The sequence below is a fragment of the Dryas octopetala genome, chromosome 9 (assembly GCF_963921425.1).
Source record: "Dryas octopetala chromosome 9, drDryOcto1.1, whole genome shotgun sequence".
In the NCBI taxonomy this organism is placed as follows: domain Eukaryota; kingdom Viridiplantae; phylum Streptophyta; class Magnoliopsida; order Rosales; family Rosaceae; genus Dryas; species Dryas octopetala.
Window position 1 is genome coordinate 17,759,433 of NC_141374.1, and position 24,959 is coordinate 17,784,391.

Sequence of the window (24,959 nt, forward strand, 5' to 3'; positions counted from 1 at the left end):
TTGCTTGTATAGTTGTATTCTCTTTTTCCCTTTGAGAAGGTGCTCCATATGACTCTTTTGGCTGTTTTTGGTAATTATCTTTCATAAAATGAAAAAATAGAATTGAAACTGAAATTATTACATCATTTGATAAACAAAGTTTAGCTAACATTGTTACATCATCTGATGTATCTCATTTGATAAACAATTTAATGAGCACAAACAAATTTGATGAGCTTAATACAATTTTATTATTGTTAATATTCGATGTGAAATGAGCGAGTGACAAACAGCCAAACACACCTCTCCCTCTCGTTCGGGAACACGAAAAATGTGAGAAAGGCACGCACTAAAATCCACCAACCAAACAACACGAGTCTATACGACAAAAGACGAGGGCTAATTCCGTCATTTCGTCCTTGACACGTTAAAAACTTGAGAAATGAAATCCTCAAATTCACATTCACACCACACCGCCTGAAAACCAAAACCGAAGAAGTTTCTTTACATCAATGGCGGAGGTCACCTTCCTTCACCTCCACGACGCAGACGACGATCCTCACCAAACCCTAACCTTCGAATCCCTCCCCTACTGGGCCCACCACGACTTCGACCTCTACTCCTCCGATCCCGAATTCCCACCCTCCGATCGATCTCTCCGCGCCCACATCGTCACCGTCCACGAAGACGACGAAGGCGACGAAGACTGCGATGACCTCTTCTCCCAATACCAATCCACCATCCACGTCATGCAGAACGACGACGGCATCTCCGCCTCCGCCTCTGACCCCAATTCCATCTCCAACGCCTCCGACTTGTTGGACCGCGAGAACCAGGTCAATTTCGTCATGGACCTCTTCCAACAACGCGTCGAGCAGTCTCAGGTAATGGCTCGTTCCGTTTTGGTTTCTGAAGCTCTTAACGATTCCAGTTTTGGGGTTATTGAGGGGAATTGCGATGTGGGTATGGACGGTTTGGACCTCGATTTAGGTTTAGGGCTAGGCTCAGGGTTAGACTTTAGGCATTGTTTCGATGGTGATGGTGTTGACGATCCTGACGAGGATGATTTCTTTGTGGGGAGGAGGGTTTGTGGGTCTGAATCTGGTGAGGAAGCAGCGTCCAACATAAGTAGGGTTCATGTTGATCCATTTGAGAATTGCGTTCGGCTTGTTGGGTTTGCCTCCGATTCCGACGAGGATGACAATGGGGTTGTTGGGATTGATTTGCATTCTGTGGATGAGTATGGTGGGGGTCATGTCCATGATGATAATGAAGATGATACAAGCATCCCCCTCTGTTGGGATTCACTTCATTTGGAAGACCACAGGGAAAATAATGAGGATTTCGAGTGGGAAGAAGTTGACGGCCGCGTTGATGAGCGAGAGGTCTTCAGCATGTTTATTGTTCCTGATAATGAGGAATCAGGATCGGTCTCAGTTTCGGTTTTACCAGTGATTGCGCCTGAAGAGGAAGTGAGTGTGGAGAGAGTTGAAGCTTTGGGGAATTTGGAATGGGAAGTCTTGTTGAATGCAAATAATTGGGAGACGAACCCGGATGCTGAACCTTATACCGGTGATCATGATGATTATATCTATACTGCGGAATATGATATGTTGTTTGGGCAATTTTCTGAGAATGAAAATGCATTAACAGGCCGGCCTCCGGCTGCCAACTCTGTTGTTGAAAATCTTCCCTCAGTGGTTTTGACTCAGGAGGATGTGGAGAACAGTAATGCACTTTGTGCTGTTTGTAAGGATGATATGAATTTTGGGGAACAAGCAAAGCAGTTGCCTTGTGCTCATAGGTACCATGGTGATTGTATTGTACCGTGGCTGCGCATTAGGAATACATGTCCCGTTTGTCGTTATGAATTGCCTACCGATGATGCTACTTATGAGCGTAGGAGGACCCAGAGACCTGCTCTGGCCTAAATTACGGTCAGATATGATTTTGAAAGCTTTCTTGAGCATTAGGTTTTTGAAAATGTAGATACTGTTGTGGTGAAGAGTTTACATCTCTTTTTGGTTTAAAGAGTTTACCTTTCATTGTGAGGATAATATGATTGGTGGTGCTTTGTTTGTTTTGATGGGAGTATAAAAAAGTTGTGGCAAAATTGTTTTTCGTGGTTTATCATTTATACATTTGTTTTGCTTGTTTTTTGTTGGAAGACGATTCCTTATAATGATCAAGCATATAATGTAATAATATGGCGTTTACTCAATCCTAGTCTTTATTCGTATTCTCTTGGGTTGGTTCATTTTGATTCATCCAAAGGCTCATACTTTATTCATGTTATAAACATTTTACCTTGAGAATTTTGAAGGCATAAGCCACCGTATGGATTGGTTTATTCCTTGTTTGAAGGTGAACCACCAAAAACAAAACTACCGAATAAAATCAACCAATAATTAAAAAAAAAACTATCAACCCAATGAAACATTTATCTTCAAAGATTCCCTTATTCCTCTTTATAAAAAAAAACCCAAAAGATTGACATCACAATGCAAGAGAATTTTAATATGGGAGAAATAAGAGAAAAAGAGTAAAGCATGCGCTTTTTAGGAATTGAAGCAAAGTTAGTGATCATCCATACCTAACATTGAAATTAGCTTTGTAATGGGTAACTTTTAACTGACTCTAAGCTCTACAAAAAATTTCTTGTATGACAATATACAGTAATACAGAGCCATAAAAAGGTTTATGATTATTTTTATTCCCAACCATCCTTGTAAACTTGGACACATAATGGCTGAGCCTCCACATCTAGTGAGCGTTTTCTTTTGGTAGTTTTGGAAAAATTGTTAGTGAAAATCAATGAAAAGATAATTCGTAGCGAGTTTCTCAATCTCAGGATACCTAGTAGTAATATTTTATACTTATGGATGTAAGAGGATAATAATGAAATACCAATAAATGAGTCCGTTTCTAACCCATTACGTATCACAAATCCATGAATCTGTCTACCATACTGAATAAATTTCAGGTGGGCACAAGCTAAAAGGAGGCTACCAATGCTAAACCAGTCAGGATCCAAGCCTGAATTTTTCATCCGAAGGTACAAATCCAAAGCCTTTTTTGGATCTCCATTTTGGGCATAGCCACCAATAACTGCATTCCAGGAGCTCACTGTCTTCTCTTCTATACCATAGAAGACCAGCTCAGCAGAACTCAGTGACCCACATTTTGCGTAGGCAGCAACAAAAGCATTGGCTACCAGTTCATCATATTGAAACCCATGTCTGAATGAATAACCATGAAGTTATTCACTAAAATGTTGAATATCCAAAAATACCCTTACACGTTGGATAGATTACACTACGTGACAGTATATCGGTTATATCTAATAATTTTTCATGCATACTCTCTCTCTCTCTCTCATGAAAAGTTTATTAGTAATTTTTTATTTCCTTACTCTTCTGGTTTTCTGGGTGGTTTAGTGTTCCTCATGAACCAAGCTGCATTACTGTGGGTTGAAAATTTGTTACTACTTATCAACAATACATAAAAAAGGCATATTGGCAGCATTATATTATCATTTAAGATCAAATACAGGATATATATATATATATATGTATATCAAAATGACTTGAAAGAGCAAAAAAGTTGTTTGACACTCCTTTAATTCAATGCCTCATTTGGCAAAGAATATAAAGAATATTATTATTTAGTCCACGCCGATATGTTAGGGGAAGTCTCTGTTAATTAACGCGTATAGTCACGGGCTCACAGCTACTCTCTTTATAAGAGTATTGGGTTCAATTCAATATTTGCAAACCCCACACCACCGTCTTCTTCATTTGTGTCACTGTCAATGCCATGTTTAGAAATTCAATCCTAAAACCACTTACTGATCAACATGGTTATCCCAAGAAGATCGATAGAGTTAAATAGTTCCTTCTATATCTTCTTTCTGTGGAAACTTTTTGGTAAAAGCATTAAAGCACACCAGTTGGTGCTTATTATGTACATTGAGGCTTGAGCAGATGTTAATGACAGTCAACAGATTGGAATAAGTACGCAAGAAAGTCTCAAAGTATATATTAAAGTTTTCAACTACAAAATAAAATTGAAGTTGGTGTTTATGCAACAATTATAGCAAAAGAAGCCAAGTGATGCCCAAAAGCCCATGATTTGTAAGTTTGTTTTGTTTCTTATTAATATATAACATCATGCACTAGTATATGGGCTCATGAAGGATTCATTTTTCAATTTCCTTTGTCCCAAAAACTAGACTGATTTTGTACATAGAGCTCTTTAATGACATAGATTTTGAATCCTTGAATGTCAAGGAAGAGATATTTAGATCAATTGGTTCATTAAGTCAAACTTATGTATGATTTTCTCAATCAAAATTATTGGAATTTCTCACTTGATTATTATTATTTTTTCTAGAAACAACCAAAAGAGAGCTTAAGAATTAAGTCTGTCCACAAATAGGCCACCTCTACTTATGTGTATGACCCATTAACACAAAGCTTGAAATCTTTCGGTTGAAAGATTAACCTGGACCTGTCCATTCCATGAGGTCACTTATCTTCATGAAGAAGTAGCTCTTCCCTACGTTTATAGCAAATTCTAATTTCTCTGTTAAGCACATTACTGGTGAGAGACGTTCCAAGTAAGTAATGCAAAACACCCATATAAGAAAATCAATGCTATCACCAACTCTAAATTGATTCATAATTTACACGCATATATTTCCTAAAAATAACATATCTGGAGGTATTGCTTTCAAATGTTGTCATTGATCTTCATGTGAAGACAAAAAGTTAAGCAAGAAGCTCATATGCTTGCGTCTTTGCATCAATTAATCTCCCACCCTACCCCATCTCATAAACTTCATTTGTAGTAAAATTTCTTAATGCGTGAATGTCAAGAAATCTATATATAGTTGCTAGAAGCTCAATATAAAAATCACTGTGGTTTCTTCCTCTAAAACCCCTTCTAAAATTTCTCTCTCCCTAATCTCATAGTCACCTAAAAGTTCTTCCATGGAGCCAAATATTGAACCAAAGGGACCCCATTACTTACCTAATCAGGCTATCCCAACTCAACATTTCCCCATGTTTTCTCACAGTACCAGTACTAAACAATCCCATCCCCTCTCAAGTCCCCAAAATATGCAGGCAGTTGAAGTTGTGGGGAAGCACTCCCTAATATCCCATCTAAACCCAAACGCAGCTCAAATTCCAGATTCAATCCCACTTTGCCCCACTAGGCTTCTGCCCATCTCTCATATCCACGTTCCAATCCATGATTTCTCACCAAACACCTCTTCACTTAGCATTAGCAATGACACTACTGCTTATGATGAGGCCGCAGGGGAGCAAAGCATTGACTATGAAAGGAGGCTCAAGAGAATGATATCCAACAGAGAATCTGCACGAAGGTCGCGAATGCGTAAGAAGCAGCAGATTGAACAGCTCCAGCATCAGGTGGACCAGCTCCATGCCACAAATCGTCAGCTCTCCGAGAAGCTTATCCAACTGTTAGAGGGCAATCAACAGATCCTCCAGGAGAATGCTCAACTCAAAGAAAGAGTTTCTTCCCTTCAAGTCATCCTTGCTGATCTGATAACACCTCTGAGAAATGCTGGAGATGTCACCACCAACACCAATCGACTTCGAGCCGAAGCTTCAGGTACTCCATAAGTCCATCATTACTGTGGAATATGGCTCTGCTTCATTTAGTACAGGAATTGTGTAGTGCAGATACACAAGGGTTTGTTTTTTTCTCTTTCTTCTTTTGTCTTTCATTCGCTAAACACAGTTATAGATACATGAATTTAACAAGCGTTGTTTATGTACAACCCAACTTGGGTTTCAATGGGACTAGATTATATTCTGGTGCAACAATTTATCAGTTGAGTTATGTAGACAGGTAATGGTTGTGCTTGAAGTTTAAAGAAAAGGAACTATTGCCAGAAGCAAAACTGATTTCACATTTACGGCTAGCCATTAAATACCAAGTAATGTATGGATTCTGTGCCATTATAAATGTGCTGTGAAGTCATTTTTATGCTTTAACGATGTTGGATATCATTCTGTAATTTTTCAACAATTTGCATCCTAAACTCTAAGTTGCTCAATCAAATAGCAGGTATATGACACTTTTGGATGTAAAGGCATCTTAACAAAGATATAAAATAAAAAAATTCCTAATAACTGGATTACAGATTTTCAAAATTTTGGGTCCATGCCCTTCAGTAATTTGTTAGCAGCATGCATCAGCATGTTTATTTTTATACAATATCAAATATCCTGGGAAAATTGAAGGAAACTATAATCAACCACTCTTCTTTACTTGATGCTTCCCATTTGAGATGTTAGATGAGGTTTCAGCTGTAGTAGCAGAAGTTGAACAGCTGCTGCTCTGGTCTTCAAAACCCTGCACTGGGTCTGCATATGATCTGGTACAAGGCCACCTAGACAAAAACGAACCAAACATGATTAGCTACTGCAACAGCACTAGAAATTCCAATTAAAATAAGCATGCTTCTTATTGTACCTGCTTGACTTTATAACCTCATCACTTATTGTCATATTTTCATCAAATATGTTGCCTGCAAGAACGAAGTAAATTAAATTTTGAATACTACTGACTTACATAATACATCTTTTAGAATTTTCATTCAATTATATGAAGCTGTGTTTTAAAATGAATTCCGCAACAAAAAATCGTTGCACACCTCCATAAAGATTTTTCTTCGAGAAGTATTTTGCAGTCAACCAGCGAGTGTAATCAACTTCATACTTCTTGAACTTCTCAATGTGGTCTGCACTATGAAGATCCCTAACACAAACAAAGAGCTTTGTATATCATCCAGCCTCTCGCTTAAATTAATAATGTAACATTCAAGAGAGGTTAGGATTCATTTTAAGCATGAAAGATCATAGCGTAGCTAACATCCTGGTGCAGCAGAATAACTTTCTGCTGAATTCTCAGCAAGAGAATAAGAGAAACAGAAGAGGGCAACAAAAGGACCAAAGTTGGAGCTCTGATGATTGAATGTCTAGGACAAGAGTGGCCCAAAAACAATTCTGTAATCTTATCATATATATATTCTGTCAAAATCTAATTACAAAGACTCATAATAAGATTACAACAGACCTAGCACTCAAGCCCCTGGTTACAAAATAACATTCATACCTTGCCCTTCAAAATAGTTAAAAGTTAAAACTCACATGACCATTCTGTAGATGTTATGAAATTACATCCAGTTCTCTACCTGTATACCATTTGGTGAGTAAGCCATGGTGTTTGACCACTCCAATCGCAGGTAAACAAGAATGAATAAACTGAGAGTCCAAGGCTGCTGATTGTGTCTACATTGGAGGTCAGAGGATATTGGGGTATCATTATGTAAACCAAAGAACCTCCTCAGTTTAAATTGACACTTCAAATGGCTAAATGTCTACCACTATAGACTGATAAATTATTCAGCTTGTAATTTGGAAGGCTTACTTCCCATTTAGAGAACTATGTTCTGGCATATATGGTAGACAAAGATTACCATTTTGGATTGTGTACATCCAGATACAGGCTTATGTTGGTGCAAGACCTCGAAATTCAAATGCTAAAAATGGGAAGCAATAACTCATGAAAATCAAGTAAGTATATTGAATTTAGCACTATTTTGTTCTCATTCAGAAAAACTGAAAAACATGTGAGCATATATTGAAGGGCAGAAGATGAGAGATTTTGCTAGAGTTTCAAAACTGGATTTTTAAAGTGTATGAAAAAACTTGAATGACCATGTCTATAGTACACCTACTAATTAAAATCAATCACCGCATGACAGAAAACATGGTTCTCTGAAGAACTGTCCATCTAAGATAGTTGCATTCTATGATTAATCCTATGAGTATAATTATATATAACCAAAACATGGTTTATATTCTCTCTATACAGCGATTAATGCTGTTCCTGTACAATCAATTCAATATTTGGGAAGTTTCTCAAATTCTCAACTCATTTTTGCGATTCAGGACTATGCGAAAATTTGGAAAAGGAGTAAAATTTAATAAACCCAACAGATTTAATTACTTCCCTCTTTTTATTTTTAATTTTTTCCCTGGAAACCAATAAACAAATACTTAATTAAGCACAGATTTAGAAATGCTTTCCTTTACATTGTATTGCTATATGTACCCAGATATCAAAAACAAGATTTATGAATAGGCGAATGCAGCAATAGAACAAATTACACATTGGTAAGCAAACTTTCATCTTGCACATTAAAATTGTATCTATTTAGAAAAATATCAGACAAAAAAAACAATTTGGAAAAATACATACAAAAAAGTTAAAAAAAAAAAAAACATTACATTTGTCAAAAATGAACATAAGCATGTCGGTAAATATTCACACCAAAAAAAAAAAAACGAAAAAAGAAAAATTAAAGGAAAGAAAAGAAAAGAAGACTCACTCAAAATATGCAGGGACGTCAGGCTTTTTCTCGTCGACATTGAGAGCCAGAACCCCATTGTTGACTCCAGCATCAACCTTAGACATATTAAAAAAATGAAATGAAAAAAACCCATCAAAAATCATTGCACAGACCATGCAATACATATATAACATAAATATATATATAGATATAGAGATAGAGAGAGGAAGAGAGGGAGAGAGGGAAAGAGAACCTGTGGATTTGGAGGAGAGTGAGAGGTGGGTTGAGTGGCGGAGTTGTCGGAGTTGGAAGCAGAAGACGGTGGTGATGGTGCCGGAGAAGACGAAGACGGCACACTCGCCATTACACAATTTTGCTGCTGCTGCTTTTCTGCTAACAACAACTAACAACTAACAACTCCTCCCAACAAATCAACCAACAAACACAATTTTGAGGCTTTTTAAGCCTTTCACATGGACCAAACCAAAGTTTGCTGCTTCTTCGATTTGCAACTTCTTTTTTAGTTTTTATTTCGGCGAGTGATTGTGGGTCCAATCGGTCCATGCCCAAGTAGGGTCCACCCACAACAAATAATAATAATATTCTCTACGTTAGAAATTTGGAATTTTGGTTAAATGTAACAAAAAAATAGAGATAAAAATGTGAAAAAAAAAATTAAAAAAAAAAAAACAGAAAAGATTGGTTTCATTAGATTTTTGTCCTCTCGGTAAAAATGTGGTTTGAAGTGGGGGGAAGTCAAATTTGATGAACTAGAATTTTGTTAACAACGGGAGTTAGAGATTGAAATGGAATTATAATCCATTGGATAATATTTAACTAATTTTTAACAGTTGGTATCACAACCAATCATTACGTTGTTGAATGTTGATCCTAGATTGAAGGATGAGATTCAAAGACTCCAAAGTTCATTCATTTTGGCTGAGGAGTTTGTCTCTTGCATCTGGCAGCTACTGATAAGTCTACTAAATATTCCCTTCAAAGTTCAAAAGCCAAGTTTTGCTTATAGACGAAAGGAAACTAATGGTGTGATTTGATTGGATGTAGCCAAGTTTTGCATATTGTCTCTTGCTCCCACTTAAACAATCCAAGTGAAAGAGAAAGACCAGAAATATTTGGCTTCAATTTCTGTGATTACAAATTTCGATCAGAAATAAATCTTTGGTTATGATTTACAATATGTGACAATATGTTTACCAATAATCTCCACAAGAACAGAGGCCATCTTTGAAATGATGGAAGCGCTTGTTGTCTCTCACAATGATCTCTCTTTCAACAGCCTTGGATATCAACTTAGCTGCATTGTGACAATCTACACAAATGCGCAGATTTTTGCAGACTCTCAGTGTTGCTCCTTTACTCATCTTCAACAACCCAAAAGAAATTGCAAGCTTCTCACTATGCCCCCTCAGTATTTCAATCTTTTCCTCTTCTTCCAGTTCATGAAGCACAGAATCTGTGTTGGGTTTATATCCGAATTCACTTATTTTTTCCTCTACTCTTGTCCACATCTTCCTAATCTCTCCTGACTCCGGCAGAGAATTGTCACCAACAACAAAGCTATAAACTTGTCCTCCAACTTCAATCCAACTGCGGCCAGCATCTTTCTGAAGGCCAATCTCCTTCATCCTTTGCCGCACCCATCTCACATCATCCCATTTCCCTGATGCAGCATATAAGTTTGACAGTAGCACATAATTCTCTGCCTTTTCAGGCTCCAATTCTAGTAGCTTTTCAGCAATTTTCCTCCCCATACCCAAATCATTATAACTCCTACAGGAACTAAGCAATGATCCCCAGGTTCTAGTATCTGGTTCCTCAGGCATCTCATATATGAGGTTTAGAGCTTCCTCCAATTGGCCAGCCCGACCCAACATGTCCACCACACATGCATAATGCTCTAATTTTGGCTCTATTCCGTACAAGCTTTGCATCTGGTTGAAATATTTTAGCCCCTCCTTAACCAACCCAGCATGGCTACATGCTGTTAGAATTCCAATAAATGTAAACGCATCAGGCTTCAGCCCCAAACTTAGCATTTCTCCGAATAGCTCCAAAGCCTTGTTTCCATGTCCATGAATTCCATATCCTGCAATTATAACATTCCATGATGCTACATCTTTGTTTGATAACCAGTCAAAAACCCTATGAGACTGTTCTATGCAGCCACTTTTTGCATACATATCTATGAGAGAACAACCAACAAACAGGTCTTCTGTGAGCCGAGCTTTCAAAGCATAACAATGTAGTTCTCTTCCCAGACGCAAAGCTGACAGTTGTGAGCAAGCCCCAAACACACTCGTTGTAGCAATTTCACTAGGTAGGATTTCATCAGAGAGCATTTGGCGAAAGAGATCAAGGGCTTCCTCAGGAAGTCCAATCTGAGAGTAACCAGCAATCATTGCATTCCAAGACACTATACTTTTATCTTCCGTCCTATCAAATAATACTCTTCCAGATGATAATTTACCACAGTGGATGTAAGAGGATAGTAATGAAATACCAATAAATGAGTCCGTTTCTAACCCATTACGTAGCACAAATCCATGAATCTGTCTACCATACTGAATAAATTTCAGGTGGGCACAAGCTAAAAGGAGGCTACCAATGCTAAACCAGTCAGGATCCAAGCCTGAATTTTTCATCCGAAGGTACAAATCCAAAGCCTTTTTTGGATCTCCATTTTGGGCATAGCCACCAATAACTGCATTCCAGGAGCTCACTGTCTTCTCTTCTATACCATAGAAGACCAGCTCAGCAGAACTCAGTGACCCACATTTTGCGTAGGCAGCAACAAAAGCATTGGCTACCAGTTCATCATATTGAAACCCATGTCTGAATGAATAACCATGAAGTTTCTTCAAGTTCAAAAGTTCTGACTCCTCTAAACAAGCTGGTAACACATTCAATATGGTGACCTCATTCACCTTCACTTCCTCCTCTTCCATCTGCATTTTCCGCAAAAGATCAAATGTTCCACAAACATCCCCTTCTCTAGCATAACCACCTATGATGGAATTCCAAGAAACCACATTCTTCTTATCATTCTTATCAAACAAAACTTGCGCTTCAGATAAGTACCCACTTTTTGAATACATGTCCATCAGGGCATTATTCACCATTAATTCCTGGTTCAGCTCCAATTTTACTGCCAAACCATGAATCACCCTCCCCATATTTACTTCTCCATTCCCAGCACACACAGGCAATATAGTCACCAACGTAGCAACATCCGGTACTAATGTTTCCTCACCCTCTAAAACCTTCCTCAACAAATCGTAACTCTCTTGAGACAACCCATTCTCCGAGAATCCGCGTATCATTGAATTCCAAGAAATCAAGTTTTTCTCAGGCATTAAATCAAACACCCTAACTGATTCCTCAACTAACCCACATTTCCCATACATTGCAATCAATGCATTACCCACAAAGACATCTGAAACCAAACCCATCTTCACAGCCATCCCATGGACGACCTGCCCCAAACCCACATCCAAAAGCCCTCCACAGGCCTTAATAACACAAGGTAGTGTAAAGTTATCAGGTTTAAACTCCGTGACGCTAATCAACTCAATAAACACATCCATCGCATCACGATAAAGCTCGTTTCTTACATACCCACTAACAAGCGCATTCCACTGAAACAAGTTCTTCCTCTGTAATCCATCGAAAACCGAGCGAGAATCTGAAGGAGAACCGCACATGGAATACATAGTAATGATACGGGTATTGAGAACAAAGTCATTGCTGAACTGGGTCCATGCCAGGACCAAGTCGTGGACTTTGCGTCCGGTTTGGATGTCTTTGTGGCGCCCACAGGCCTGCAATAGGGCACCCATTGCGTCTTTCCTTTGCTGTGAGCTGGAAATGGCATCGTGAGAGTCTGGTTGAAGAAGACTGAGAGCCTCGGAGAGGTTTCCGGAGTCGCAGAGCTTGTTGATGTCTTGGAGCAAAGTGGGTTTTGAAAGTGAGTTGTTGGTTGGAGTGAGAGAGTCTGTTTGGTGATTTTGTGTGGCAGAAAAAGAAAGTGATGCTTTTGTAGTGAAGATTGAGTGAAGGGAATGCTTGGTATTTGGTGTTAGCAGGGGATGGTATGAGAGTGGTGGTGCCAAAGAAGCCATCTTTGAGTTGTTGTAGAGAGTAGAGTCTGTAGAGATGCGTATTTGGAAATTGAAACTTGTGTGGGTTGGTGTTTCCCTGTTGGTCTATTTTGGCAGTTACGAGAGGATAAGAAATTGGCATACATAAATATCCAAGTGTTCTAATTGCTGGCACTGGCCAAGGCAAACCAAGAACTAACAAAATATTCTGGACAAGGAAGGAAACAGAAATGTGAACAAGAACCAATAATCCACGTGAAAAGTCCTGAGGATAAAACCCAACCTACATTCCCCACTTGTTTAATTGTTTGCAAGTTGTATTCTTGTACAGTGAGTATGCACCTGTATAAGTTGCTCTCTATCAGCATTTCTTTGCCTCTTTGTAGCTAGGAAAGAGTTACAGGTGAGAGAGGATGTAAACTTATACATTGTTGGCATATTCTGGAATTTTAGAGTTGTTTAATATGCCACAATAGGATTCATGTTACTTGGCATAACAAATCTTAGTTTAATTTAATAAACTTGTCCTGAGGGCGAGTCCAAGAAATATAATATCGCATCTCCTAGATCTCCCAGTTCAAGAAATATAATAGCTATTTTAAAATTTCACCAAAAACTTCGTAGTCATGGAACGAACTAATGAGTTTGGATGGTGGGATCGAGATCCAAATTTGTCCCAAGCATACGAGAAAAGCCTGAATCAAGTTTTGATAGAGGTAGGTAGTATGTTGAACCCACATGCATCCAATTCACGATCTTTAAATTAGTGATCAATAGAAAAGACGGGAGAATTTTCTTGTAATTCTTTTTTCAGATTTCTTACAAAGTCGGAGGGGACTTCATTTGCTCCTACTGAGTGTTGAGAGAAATCTCACATTGAAGATGTGAGGGCCCTTGCTAGTGACTTATAAGGATTTAGGCTACTTCTCTCATTGCCAATTGGTTTTAGGATGGATGCCTAGATTTCTTCATGGTATCAAAGCAGGTTATCAGGTGATGCGTCTAACGGCCACATGTGCTTCCACGTCACCCAATATAAATTGTTCACGTGTTAGGCTTAAATGACGCCACACGTGCGGGGGCGTGTTGAGAGAAATCTCACATTGAAGATGTGAGGGCTTTGCTAGTGGCTTATAAGGATTTAGGCTACTCCTTCCATTTCCAATTGATTTTGGGATGAATGCCTAGATTTCTTCACTGAAGCAATTTGGGGTGCAAAGATCCCAACCAAAGTGAAGATTTTGGGCTGGTTAGTGGCTCATAAGAGGGTACATGTGTGATAGTCTTCAAAGAAAGAGACCCAACTGTTGTTTTTCCTCAAACTTGTGCATTATGTACAAGATGGAAGGTGAGTCAGCGGATCATCTGTTTATCCATTGCTCAGTAACTTTACACTTGTGGCACAAACTGTATAAATAAGCTGGAGTGAGTTGGGTGATTTCGAATGGCTATTTTGCTCTTCTTAATGAAAGACAATTTGGTTTTGGTAGAGGAAAGAGAGCCAAAGTTTTGTGGGGTTGCTGTAGATTGGCTGTTCTTTGGATAGTTTGGACAAAAGGAATAGAAGAATTTTTTATAATCAAATAGGAGTAGGAGTGGAGGAGCTCTAGGAGAAGGTGGGGTTCTTGTCCTCTCTTTGGGGCCCAGTCTCATCAAAATTCTTTGACCTATTCCTCTCGTCTATCTTATTAAATTGGAAAGCAGCTATTAGTTAATTTTTTATTGGTGTTGCTTAGTTTTAGTTTTAGTGTAGTTTTGTCTTTAAATTTTAGTTTTAGTTTTAGTCAAGGATTTAAGTTTCGAAAATTTTCGATTTTTTGAGATATGAAAATTTTAATACTAAACCAACAAAATTTCGTCTGGATTTCAATGATTTCGCCGAAATTCTTGAAATTTCAGCGAAGTTTTCGGTTGGGTGGGATTTTTGGGTTTTGGGGAGGCTGCGATTTGAGAGGAGATGAAGATGTGGAGGAAGAGAGGAGGGGCTGGGTTTTGGTGGGTTTCGGCGGTAGGGGGCGACGGCAAAAGGCGAGAGCAGGGAGAAAGAGATGAGGGTGGGTTGGTGGTCGGCGCAGGTGAGGGGATGGCGATATTGAGAGAGAGAGAGAGAGAGAAAGGGTGGGCTGGTGGTCAGCGCAGAGGGGGATGGAGTTACTGAAGGAGGAAATGAGAGAAAGGAAGAAGAAAAAAAAAAAAAAAGGAGAAGAAAAAAAAAGAAAGAGAAAGGGAGGAGAGAGAAGAGAGAATGAGATCACGTGGTTAGTGGGTAGTGGGTTGCGTGAATAATAATGTGGAGAGAGAAATTAACATAAAAAATTTGATTTTGGGTTTTTAAAATTTATGTTTATAAATTTACAAAAATGTCCATCATTTCAAATGCTCATATCTCTCAAACTGTAGCTCCGATTGATGCACAATTTGCGCTCACATATTTGTGTGTTCGAGACCTTTCCAACAAGCCACAAATTAAAATCAAAAGCCAATAATTCAAAAAGTCAAAAAATGGGTTAAACTAATTTAAAATATTTTATTTCTCAAATAAATTTTTAAAATATTTCAAATATTTTTCAAAATAAAGCTTGGAAAAATACGGGGTCTCACAATCTACCCCCTTCAAAGGGGTCTCACAATCTATCCCGCTTCAAAGAATTTCGTTCTTGAAATTTCCAATGAAAGTAATAATGGAACAACTTCAAATAAGCACAAACAACAATAATCTAAAGATCTAAAAAGTTCTTTTCATTTATAATCGACTATTATTGATGTAATCCTGCTCTTGTAGCTGTGATTAATAAAATGTCTTTTTTCAAAAAAAAAAAATTAATTCCTCAACTGGATGACAAAGCACCTAGGAGGCTAGGATTATCAATGTTTGATTATGTTTTGAGATTCAGTTTTTGGTTTGGAAACAAGGCTGTATCAGTGTCCAAGTGGCATTGTTAATGGATAATTAAAGTGACATTGCTGGAGGGTCCCAAACTGTCGCGTTAGTGGCGACTTTATACACGACAACACCAGAAACGAAGAGTAGAGGGCTCATTCACTCAATATCCCTTTTAATTACTTTCACAAATCACAACACATTTGCTTAACAAATTTTCCTTAATGGTGAGCATCACCACCCTCTGCGTTAGTGACGACTTCATAGTTCATACACCAGGAACAAAGTGTACGACTTTATAGGATGCCACCTGTCATATTAGTTAACTAAGGTTAAATTTTTACATTTAGTGTATTTTATTATTTTTAAAATTTAATCACTCTAAGCCATAAAGTTTTAGAAGTCTTTTCACTTTCCTTCTCACACCAAGTGGCCGGATTTCTCTTCGGCGGAGAATGAGCTAAAGCAGATGGGGAAAAGGAGACAGACTCCCCATTTGGCTTTGAACTTGGAGATATTCAATTCATATGATGTTGCATTACAGAATAATGGTTGATCTTAATTCTTGGCTGCACAGGACAGTTTGGACAAGGCCATCGTGAGAAGGTTGATGCGGTGGGGCTGCTGGGGTTGGGGTTTTTAGTTTGTTTAATTGTTTTTATTTCTTTTATTCTTGATTATCTCATTTATTTAAAATACTTAACTATAGTTAACTTTTATACACTGTCATTTATTTTTGTTTACTTTGATGTTTAAGCAAAAAAGAGTATCCATTTTGAAAGTAACTGGTCTATTTCTGCTATTGGGATGTCGTATCACATTGAGACAAAGTGAGATATGAGAGTGAGAGAGAGACAAAGATTATGGGATGTGGCATCACGTAGAGAAAAAGTGAGAGAGAGAGAGAGAAAGAGGGAGGTGATGCCACATCCCAATAACGGGGATAGGCAAGTCCACGTACTCATGCATTTTATGTAAAAGGGAATTATATAGCCTTTCTTTAACTCACCAAGCAGTTAGCGTCGCGGGGTAGCATCCAGGAAACATCTCTATATATTTACTATATATTCACCTCTGCCTCTGAGAGCAAACGCAACAATTCAAGCAGCTATAAGATTAATCATTCGACCACTCTTTTCCGCAAGCATTCAAAGTTTATAGCCCTTCTGCTCTGCCATCAAATAGGAAAAATGAAGTCAACCAGTAATGATTTAAAGGCGCTTTTCCTTAAAATACAGCAACAACTCCAGAAACTTAGCTGGTTTGATGGTCCTGGCCATGACCAAGATGAACAAGTAGCTCAAGCAGCTACCAAGTACCAAAACTTAGATTGGGCAAAGATACTCGTTGTGTTTTGCTTGGCATCCGCCATTGATATAGCTCTGTTGTCCCTCCAAATCCACTCTCACCACCTCCCTATAACCTTATACTTGCTCGCATTCACCATCACAATTTCTTTTACTTGTTTCTTTGCAAGAAACTTTATTCACAACAAGTGTCCGGAAATAATTCATGATATGCTTCATCGACTTGGGATCTTCTTTGGGGTCACCGCCTTCTACATATCCATCACAATACCATTTCCTGTGTGGTTCAAATGCATTACCTGCTTCATTTATGCACTCTCTTGGTTTGCAATCCTATTTTGCAATTACTTGTATGCTAATTAGTTACTTCCCAAGGTTAATGGGAAACTGGTCAAATGTAACATAAGCTCCTACTTGTACTACTACAACCTCTTCTTTGACGTCATTGTTGTATTTGCCTCTGGAATCTCCTTAGAATTTCGTATCCTTTTTGTTTTTATTTTTTTCACCCTCATCATATTGTGGGAATGAATCAAACTTTTGAATATTTCATTTTTTTAATTGCTATTCTATCAAGTGATCAGGTGAACTGTCCTGTTTATTAAACGATTCTGATCAAGTAAAAGCCTTTTTATTCAATGATGGGCTGGATACTCCCTAATAACCAAGGGACTAAATCCCATATCAATTATTTAAGGACCTTTACTATACTGAAGACTAAAGAGAAAGACTCTTTGTCAACAAGTATAGGTAATTATAAAAATTCATTCCAAACTTAAGATTATTTTAGTAATTACACAACTCCTTTTTCTCTCTCCTACATCCTTCTTTTTCTCTCCTTGCCATAAATTACAACTGCATGTGTTTGATGTTTCTAGTTTCTACATAAGTTTACATTAAAATTTGTTGATGTTTCTGTAATATATATATATAGCATTTTGAATGTTGTTACATAGATGCACAGAGAGAACTAGTTAAACAGAGTAAAACTTTTACCAAAACATGAACGCCATCGGGCCTTAAAATTTTAAGTGTCCAACCGTAATTGGACCACCACCTGTAATTCACAGCAGTCTTCTGGATATCCAAAACCCTAAACCCTAATCCTAATCATCTTTCCGCTATCTCATAAAACCTTGTGCATATATGGAGTAGGGGTGGGCATAATAACCGGCGCACCGAAACACCGAACCAAACCAACCGTAAAAAAACCGAAAAAACACCGAATTGACCAAAAAGTCAACACCGTAAGAGAAAACCGAACCAAACCGTATATGGATGGTTCCGGTTCCGGTTTCATGCTCATTTTACCCGAACCAAACCAAACCAAACCATGTAATTTTTTAAAAATATAATTATATATTTTTATGCACATTTTATACATTTTTGTACACATTTTATACATTTTTAAACACATTTTATACATTTTTATTTTTGACCCTAAAATATATTTTGTATAACCCTATGAGTTTAATATTATATATATAATAATGTTTTAGTATATAATTTTAGTTATATCTTATATAATAAAATTAGTATATTCTATTTCTATATACTCTATAGTCTATATTCTATATAATAATGTTTTATACATATAGAGTTATATATAAACTTAGTATAGTTAGTTATATATAACTATATAGTTAATAACTTAGTATATAGTTGTATACATACTACAATAATTATATATAACTATATAAGTAATATATAATTATAGTAGTATACTAGTATATACTATAGTAGTATATAGTTATATATATACTATACTCATTACTCTATAATAGCTATATATAATCTTATATATAGTTATAACTTATAACCCAAATTTGTCCAAACCCCAAACGAAATCTCAATCTCCCCAAAAATGCCAATATGAATAATAACTCATTAAACCCAAAACCGTAGTGGAGAACCAAACCGAACCGAACCGCACCGCACTTTGAATGGTTTGGTTTAGTTTGGTTTTTCTTCTTCCTTTCCGGTTTTTAGCACCAAACCGTACCGTATAGGAACGTCCGGTGCGGCGCACGGTTTCGGGGGTGAACCGGGCCGAACCGCACCGTGCCTACCCCTAATATGGAGCACGCAGTTCACAAGCCTCACACAAGTTCCAGGGTCCACATCAATTCTCAAACCCATCAATACCACTCAATTCTTTTAAAGATCCGTTGTGTAAAGTAAACCAAATTTTAATAATTTTTTAATTTAGATATCAAAATTTAATAATATTTTAAATTAGGTATTAATTGAAAAATCAAATATAATAATATAGTAAATGATACTATAATTTACAAATATTACATCAAATGCCACTACAATAAAAAAATATAATCAATTACAAATAAATCAATAAAAAAATATAAAGTTTGTATTTAACTGCTACGCAACAAAATGACTTATGGTTTAACTCCCAGATTTTGAGCAAAAACCCAAAGCCAAAGCCATAAGCTCCGAAATCCTACTTATAAACCCTTAACCTCATTTATATACTTTGCATCTCATTTATATACCCTACAATATATTTCTATTCCCTACATCACAAGTACAATTAGACTAAATTAATCAACTTCTAAAATAATATAAAAGTCTCAAGGACAAAAATGTGAAATGAAAAAGCCCAAAACAAAAAGACCAACATGTTTGTAACCTAATTTAAAAAAGTATATTTAAATTTGATAGTCTAATTGAAATATTAAATGTTCTTCATGCTATTCTAAAAAATTATTAAAATTTAGTATTTAATCCTAATTTTTTATTCTTTTAATTATTATTTCCAACATTCCCGTCGGAAAATAAAATCATTAGTTTCGAAAATTCTCTGGCCACAATCATTGGTTGAAAATCAAAACGGCCAAAAACACAACTCAACACTTTTTTTTTTTTTGGTGGCCACTAACACAACTCAACACTTAATAACACAAGAAACCAAGTTCCTCTCAGGCATTAAATCAAACACCCTAAACGATTCCGTTCCCATACATTGCAATCAATGCATTACCCACAAAAACATCTAAAACCAATCCCATCTTCACAGCCATCCCATGAACGGCCTGCCCCAAACCCACTTCCAAAAGCCTCCACAGGCCTTAATAACACAAGGTGACGTAAAATTATCGGGTTTAAACTCTGTGACGCAAATCAACTCAATAAACACATCCATTGCATCACCATAAAGCTCGTTTCTTGCATAGCCACTAACAAGCGCATTCCACTGAAACAAGTTCTTCCTCTGTAATCCATCGAAAACAAAGCGAGAATCTGAAGGAGAACCGCACATGGAATACATAGTAATGATACGGGTATTGAGAACAAAGTCATTGCTGAACTGGGTCCATGCCAAGACCATGTCATGGATTTTGCGTCCAGTTTCAATGTCTTTGTGGCGCCCACAGGCCTGCAATAGGGCACCCATTGCGTCTTTCCTTTGCTGTGAGCCGGAAATGGCATCGTGAGAGTCTGCTTGAAGAAGACTGAGAGCCTCAGAGAGGTTTCCGGAGTCGCAGAGCTTGTTGATGTCTTGGAGAGAGTCTGTTTGGTGGGTTTGTGTGGCAGAGAAAGAAAGTGATGCTTTTGGAGTGAAGGGAGTTTTTGGTGTTGGGTGTTAGCAGGGGATGGCATGAGAGTGGAGGTGCCACAGAAGCCATATTTGAATTCAGATGTTGTACAGACTCGGACTAGAGATAGGAGTTCCCCAGTTGGTCTGTTTTTGGCAGTTACAAGTTACAACTTAAAAGGATAAGAAACTGGCCATATATAGAGATATTCAAGATTATTTTTTTGTCGTTGTCTCCCATTTGAGAATTTTGGGCATTCTGTGAACTCTTTACAGTTGCATGAAACAACGTAATTAAGGAACCATAAATTGTTAAACATGCAAGTCCCCTGGTATACACATGTTGCAATTTGCAAAGACCGGGCAAAGCCAACCCAGATGAAGCCTGGTTGCTCACTTGTTCTTATATGATTGTTAAATAATACATGAAGTTATGTTTTAGAATTAAAAATTGTTAAATGGATTACACTGCCAGAGCAACAACTATATGTGTATTTGTTACCTTATTATAGTTTACTGTTAATTAACCTATCAAATGTCATATGGTTAATTATTGTGGTGCCTCTTGCTGTCTTGCATTACACAATAGAAACTTTTTTGGAATTTTCAATCCCATTGGAACAGTTGACGGGGTTTCTTTGTCCATTGGAATGGGCCCCAGTTAGGGAACTTTTATAACCCGATGAAAGGGACCCCAGATGTCTTTGTATTGCAACATTCGTTTTTTGTTTGTGATCTGAATTTTTCAAGGTCGTTGGGGACACAAAGACACTCGTCGAATACAAACCGGCTTTTCCTTAGACGAGTCTTCTTAGTTTATACCCACCAAGTGTTTATATATCCAGTGAAATTAGAGCACTCTTCTACAGTTTACTCTTTTTGCCATAAGAAAGGAAAAATGAAGTTCACTGCATTTCTTACAAAAATGGTCCTACTAGTCAAGAAAATAGGTCCCTTTGATGGTCCTGACCATGAAGCAGTGGCTCAACCAGCTAAGCACCAGAAGTTGGATTGGGCAAAGATCATTGTGGCGTTTTGTTTGGCATCTGCAATCGAGATAGCTCTCTTATCTGTCCAAGTTCACAACCAACTCCCTATAACCTTCATGAGGTGCTTCATCAGTTTGGCGTCTTCTTTGGTTTAAGTGCATTACCTGCTTCATCTATGCGGTCTCCTGGCTTGCAATCCTATTTTGTAATTACCTCTATGCTTCATTAGCAACTAAATTTTCTGAACAAAGAAACATAAATGTTCAGAAAAAACAATAATCCACATGAATGTGACTCGATAATTCATCTCATAAAGGGAGCTACTTTGTCTCTAAGCTGTTTTTGGAAACATGTTTGTCTAAAAATGCCTTGGCCAGATTACTGAAGCTAACACTTACTGCTTCAGCTCCAGCATATCTCTTCATGATGTCGACCACTTCTGGCTTTATAATCTCTTTCATATTAGATGTGTTGCAGAGATAATAAAGTGACCCGATTGCATAGTTCACCTAACAATCAATTAAACTTTCAAATATTATGAAACATAACAACAATTTGAGTTTCCTTACAAAGCATGGATGTTCACGTTTCACTTTCAAAATGTTGAAGTGTACCAATAGTTTGAATAGAGCACACATTAGTTTAAACCAGTGCAATATGAGAAAATGATGGTCTTTTTCTTTGTTTTTTTGTTTTTAGTTTTTGGTTTTGAAGACAAGAGAAGATATATGAAATTTTGAGTCATATTGCCTTAATTCATTGTTCTCCTTCTATAAGAATAAATAAGGTATAATTTTTTATTCCCCAAGAAACAATGAGAATTATGAGGCAATCAAACACACATAAACTATTATTAAAACACACACAAACATGAACTATAAGTTGCTACTTACAGTGTTTCTAACTGGGCTTGATAGACATTGAATAACAAGAGGGATCCCACCACACTGACTGATAATTGCAGCATTTTCTGGATCTGCATCTTACAACGTGAAAGTTAAATTAAATACACAACTCACATACACTAGGGCTAGCCACTTATTATATGGTTATTTTAAAAAACTATGAGCTGCAGACCAATGTTATAGGAACATCGAAGACATACCAGCGCAACAATTGCAGATACCTCCTACCCCAAATTCCACAAGCTTCTCATTTGGTTCTGTTATGCAGTCCACAAAAAGTTCCAACACATTGAGCTGTTTGAAATCTTAAAAATGCTTGTCAGGCCAAAATGGTTTTGGAAGACATTTCAAATCACCTTAATAAATCAAATTCAATTCAATATCAAAATAAATATTTCATACCTGGCGCAAGAAGGTATAATTGTAAGGATCATAAGCAAAGTTTGCCAAATTAGCAACAATTTTCTCTTTTCTTTCTGTAAAGAAAATAACAGATAATATATAAAAAATTTAAGAGTTAATAAAATGACCAAGAGATGAATCAGTTGTCATAAGAAATTAAGAGTTACTAACAATCTATGGACACCGAAAAAAAAAAAAGAGAATAAATATTCAAAATCATCCCACATTATAAGCATATAATTTGAATTCTGAAATTAAAATGAACAGGTCATATCTCATCCATACTTTCCCTACTTTCCTAAGAGCAAAAGATGCACAACAAAAGACACTTCAAACCTCTATTAACAAAACCCAAACAAATTTTGCCAATGCAAGGTTGGAATTCTTACTTTTAGACGACTTCATAGTTCATAATCATGATAATTCATAATAGTAAACAAATATATGACAAAAATACAAGACACATAGTGACATATCAGTACATAAACACTGTGTTTCAACAGAAGTAATGCAACTGAAACTGCAGAGATACGGTGGAACATAAAGTCAATGTATCCCAACTATAGAACTACAAAAATGTACCATAAAGCTTCAAATGTCAATGAAATAACAAGCAAGACATGAAATGGAGTCACCAAACACAGCAGACCTTCACTGGTAGCACTCTGAAATTGACTCACCAATTCCTGGGACAAAAGTTAAGTAAAGAGCTAAATCAAGAGGAAGTAAAGCATACATAATTAGCTGGATAACTTCTTTTAATAAGTAAATCTATAAAAATAAAAATAAAGAAACTGTGTAAATTAGAAAAATAATAGGAAGTAACCTGAAGGTGTTGCAGCCTTGGAGTTCCATATCTTCCAGTTCGCTCTTCTTGCCTCCGATCATTGGTAAACATTATACTCTCTTCTTGTACCTATTAAATATTTTCTGCACAATGTTTGTTACTAATACCTAATTTATGAAATCAATTTGAAGTTGAACCAATATAAATTCGAGACCACAACATAAGCAAATCGACGGAATTGTGATAAAGTTTACCTTGAGAGAATGAGAAGAGTTGTGAAGTGAAAGAGGCTTTGATTCCCTTTCGTCTGTGTGTTGAGTATCGAAGAGAAGAGATGATGAACGAGTTGCAGTAGAGCTGTAGAGGTGGTGGTGGACCGGTGGTGGCTTCTGTGGATTTGGAGTTGTGAAAAGTGGAAGCTTTGGATGAATCTATTAGCTGCCTATGGGCTTATGGGCTTGATATATGCGAACTGGGCTTATGGGCTTGAGATCATATGGGCTGTATTCAAGGTTCTGTAAATAACTCATAAACCTGTTCAGTTCAGTTCACCCTATGAAACGTTTAAAGAATTTTTTTATTAATATATATATATTTTTTATAATGAGGATTTTTTTTTCTTTTTGCCATATTTACACCTACATTCCATATAGTTATCGTGATTTTTCACTTTAATCCCTATAGTTTTAATTTTGATAATAAAAAGTTTATAGCTAGTACTTTAGCGTGTAATTAACCACGTTCCATCAATTTTATCAATTGAACAAAATTAACGGAAAGTTGATGTGTCTTGTATGTGATAATTACTTTTGAAAGATCAATTTTACTCCTTCACAGTGATCGTCACGTGCAAGCCATGTCATATTTCTATTTAATGGATCATTTGATAAAATTGACAAGATGTAGTAAGTTAAAAATTAAAGTAAACTACAAACTTTTTATTATCAAAATTGAAATTACATAAACTAAAAAAATCACAAAAAACTAAAACACTGTAAGTGTGATTTAACCTTTTTTTCTTAGCACGAATTTTTAAAATACATGTAATAATTTGCAAACTATGTTTATCTAGTAAAACATGGCAAGATCGATATGGGTTAATTTATTTTCTTATTTTTATGCGATGTTAATATTTATTCCTTAAATTTGAATATAAAAATTATTTATTTATTTTTATTATATTGAAATAAATGAAATCATTAACCTATTCCAAACTTAACTCATCTCCCATAGTTTTCCATCTCTTAGAGCATCTGCAGTAGTTGTTCAATAATTCAGTTTCATAGTTCAATTTTGTGAATTGTTTGGTATTTATTGAACTGAACTGCAGTTTTAATTGCAGTAGTTATTCAATAGTTCAATTCAAAAATTTAAGATGAGAGATAAAAATAATACAGTCCATGTGTCGACATGAGAGAGGTTATAAATATATACTTTTTTACATGATGGGCCAATTTATTGAAATGAATTTCACTTCAGAGATCATATTTTTGATATTTAAAATAAACTATTGATCCTCAATTTGAAATAAACTTTACCACTGCAAGTTATTCTTTTACCTTAATTTAGTTCAATTTATTACAATAAAATTGAAATAAACATCACCACTACAGATGCTCTTAGGATAATACAAATGACTTAAATCTATA

General features: G+C 36.6%; 4 protein-coding genes and 2 pseudogenes across 7 annotated transcripts; 2 read left to right on the forward strand and 4 right to left on the reverse strand.

Annotated features, from left to right (window-relative positions):
- The first annotated feature begins 432 nt into the window (after positions 1-432).
- Positions 433-2,218, forward strand: LOC147275108 (uncharacterized; annotated as a pseudogene).
- Positions 2,219-4,970: 2,752 nt separating this feature from the next.
- BZIP75 (basic leucine-zipper 75) lies at positions 4,971-5,630 on the forward strand. Of its 2 annotated transcripts, none has more exons than XM_086228143.1 (2): positions 4,971-5,061; positions 5,173-5,630. In XM_086228143.1, the coding sequence occupies exons 1-2, from the start codon at positions 4,971-4,973 to the stop codon at positions 5,628-5,630; spliced, it is 549 nt and encodes a 182-aa protein (XP_086084269.1). The 2 variants fall into 2 exon arrangements, with proteins under 2 accessions (XP_086084269.1, XP_086084270.1); XM_086228144.1 differs by having other exon boundaries at positions 4,971-5,032; positions 5,162-5,630.
- A 468-nt stretch (positions 5,631-6,098) lies between these two features.
- LOC147275110 (uncharacterized) lies at positions 6,099-8,848 on the reverse strand. The gene is made up of 5 exons (XM_086227813.1): positions 8,622-8,848; positions 8,408-8,484; positions 6,668-6,771; positions 6,487-6,541; positions 6,099-6,403 (listed from the first exon to the last, which is right to left on the reverse strand). Exons 1-5 carry the CDS (start codon positions 8,730-8,732, stop codon positions 6,265-6,267), a joined length of 486 nt encoding a protein of 161 aa, XP_086083939.1. The 5' UTR covers positions 8,733-8,848; the 3' UTR covers positions 6,099-6,264.
- Positions 8,849-9,440: 592 nt separating this feature from the next.
- On the reverse strand, positions 9,441-12,650 carry LOC147275111 (Pentatricopeptide repeat (PPR) superfamily protein). The gene has a single exon (XM_086227658.1). It carries the CDS (start codon positions 12,505-12,507, stop codon positions 9,580-9,582), a length of 2,928 nt encoding a protein of 975 aa, XP_086083784.1. The 5' UTR covers positions 12,508-12,650; the 3' UTR covers positions 9,441-9,579.
- Positions 12,651-19,702: 7,052 nt separating this feature from the next.
- LOC147275112 (pentatricopeptide repeat-containing protein At1g18485 pseudogene) lies at positions 19,703-20,086 on the reverse strand (annotated as a pseudogene).
- Positions 20,087-21,057: 971 nt separating this feature from the next.
- On the reverse strand, positions 21,058-23,698 carry LOC147275113 (ARM repeat superfamily protein). Of its 3 annotated transcripts, XM_086227329.1 has the most exons (8): positions 23,565-23,698; positions 23,350-23,439; positions 23,173-23,209; positions 22,524-22,597; positions 22,322-22,415; positions 22,110-22,192; positions 21,615-21,725; positions 21,058-21,457 (listed from the first exon to the last, which is right to left on the reverse strand). In XM_086227329.1, the coding sequence occupies exons 2-8, from the start codon at positions 23,419-23,421 to the stop codon at positions 21,449-21,451; spliced, it is 480 nt and encodes a 159-aa protein (XP_086083455.1). In that variant the 5' UTR covers positions 23,422-23,439; positions 23,565-23,698; the 3' UTR covers positions 21,058-21,448. The 3 variants fall into 3 exon arrangements, with proteins under 3 accessions (XP_086083455.1, XP_086113823.1, XP_086113824.1); XM_086257697.1 differs by having other exon boundaries at positions 21,058-21,725; XM_086257698.1 differs by having other exon boundaries at positions 21,058-21,725; positions 23,350-23,453.
- Between the last annotated feature and the right edge of the window lie 1,261 nt (positions 23,699-24,959).

Coding starts and splice junctions, on each gene's coding strand:
- BZIP75 (XM_086228143.1), top strand. CDS start 4,971: ATGGAGCCAAATATTGAACCAAAGGGACCCCATTACTTACCTAATCAG. Junction 5,062..5,172: donor CATGTTTTCTCACAGTACCA/GTACTAAACAAT, acceptor CTCAAATTCCAG/ATTCAATCCCACTTTGCCCC.
- LOC147275110 (XM_086227813.1), bottom strand. CDS start 8,732: ATGGCGAGTGTGCCGTCTTCGTCTTCTCCGGCACCATCACCACCGTCT. Junction 8,485..8,621: donor ACTCTCCTCCAAATCCACAG/GTTCTCTTTCCC, acceptor AATATGTCTAAG/GTTGATGCTGGAGTCAACAA. Junction 6,404..6,486: donor GAGGTTATAAAGTCAAGCAG/GTACAATAAGAA, acceptor GTTTTTGTCTAG/GTGGCCTTGTACCAGATCAT.
- LOC147275111 (XM_086227658.1), bottom strand. CDS start 12,507: ATGGCTTCTTTGGCACCACCACTCTCATACCATCCCCTGCTAACACCA.
- LOC147275113 (XM_086257697.1), bottom strand. CDS start 23,421: ATGTTTACCAATGATCGGAGGCAAGAAGAGCGAACTGGAAGATATGGA. Junction 22,598..23,172: donor TCAGAGTGCTACCAGTGAAG/GTCTGCTGTGTT, acceptor TTTTCTTTACAG/AAAGAAAAGAGAAAATTGTT. Junction 22,416..22,523: donor ATTATACCTTCTTGCGCCAG/GTATGAAATATT, acceptor GATTTCAAACAG/CTCAATGTGTTGGAACTTTT.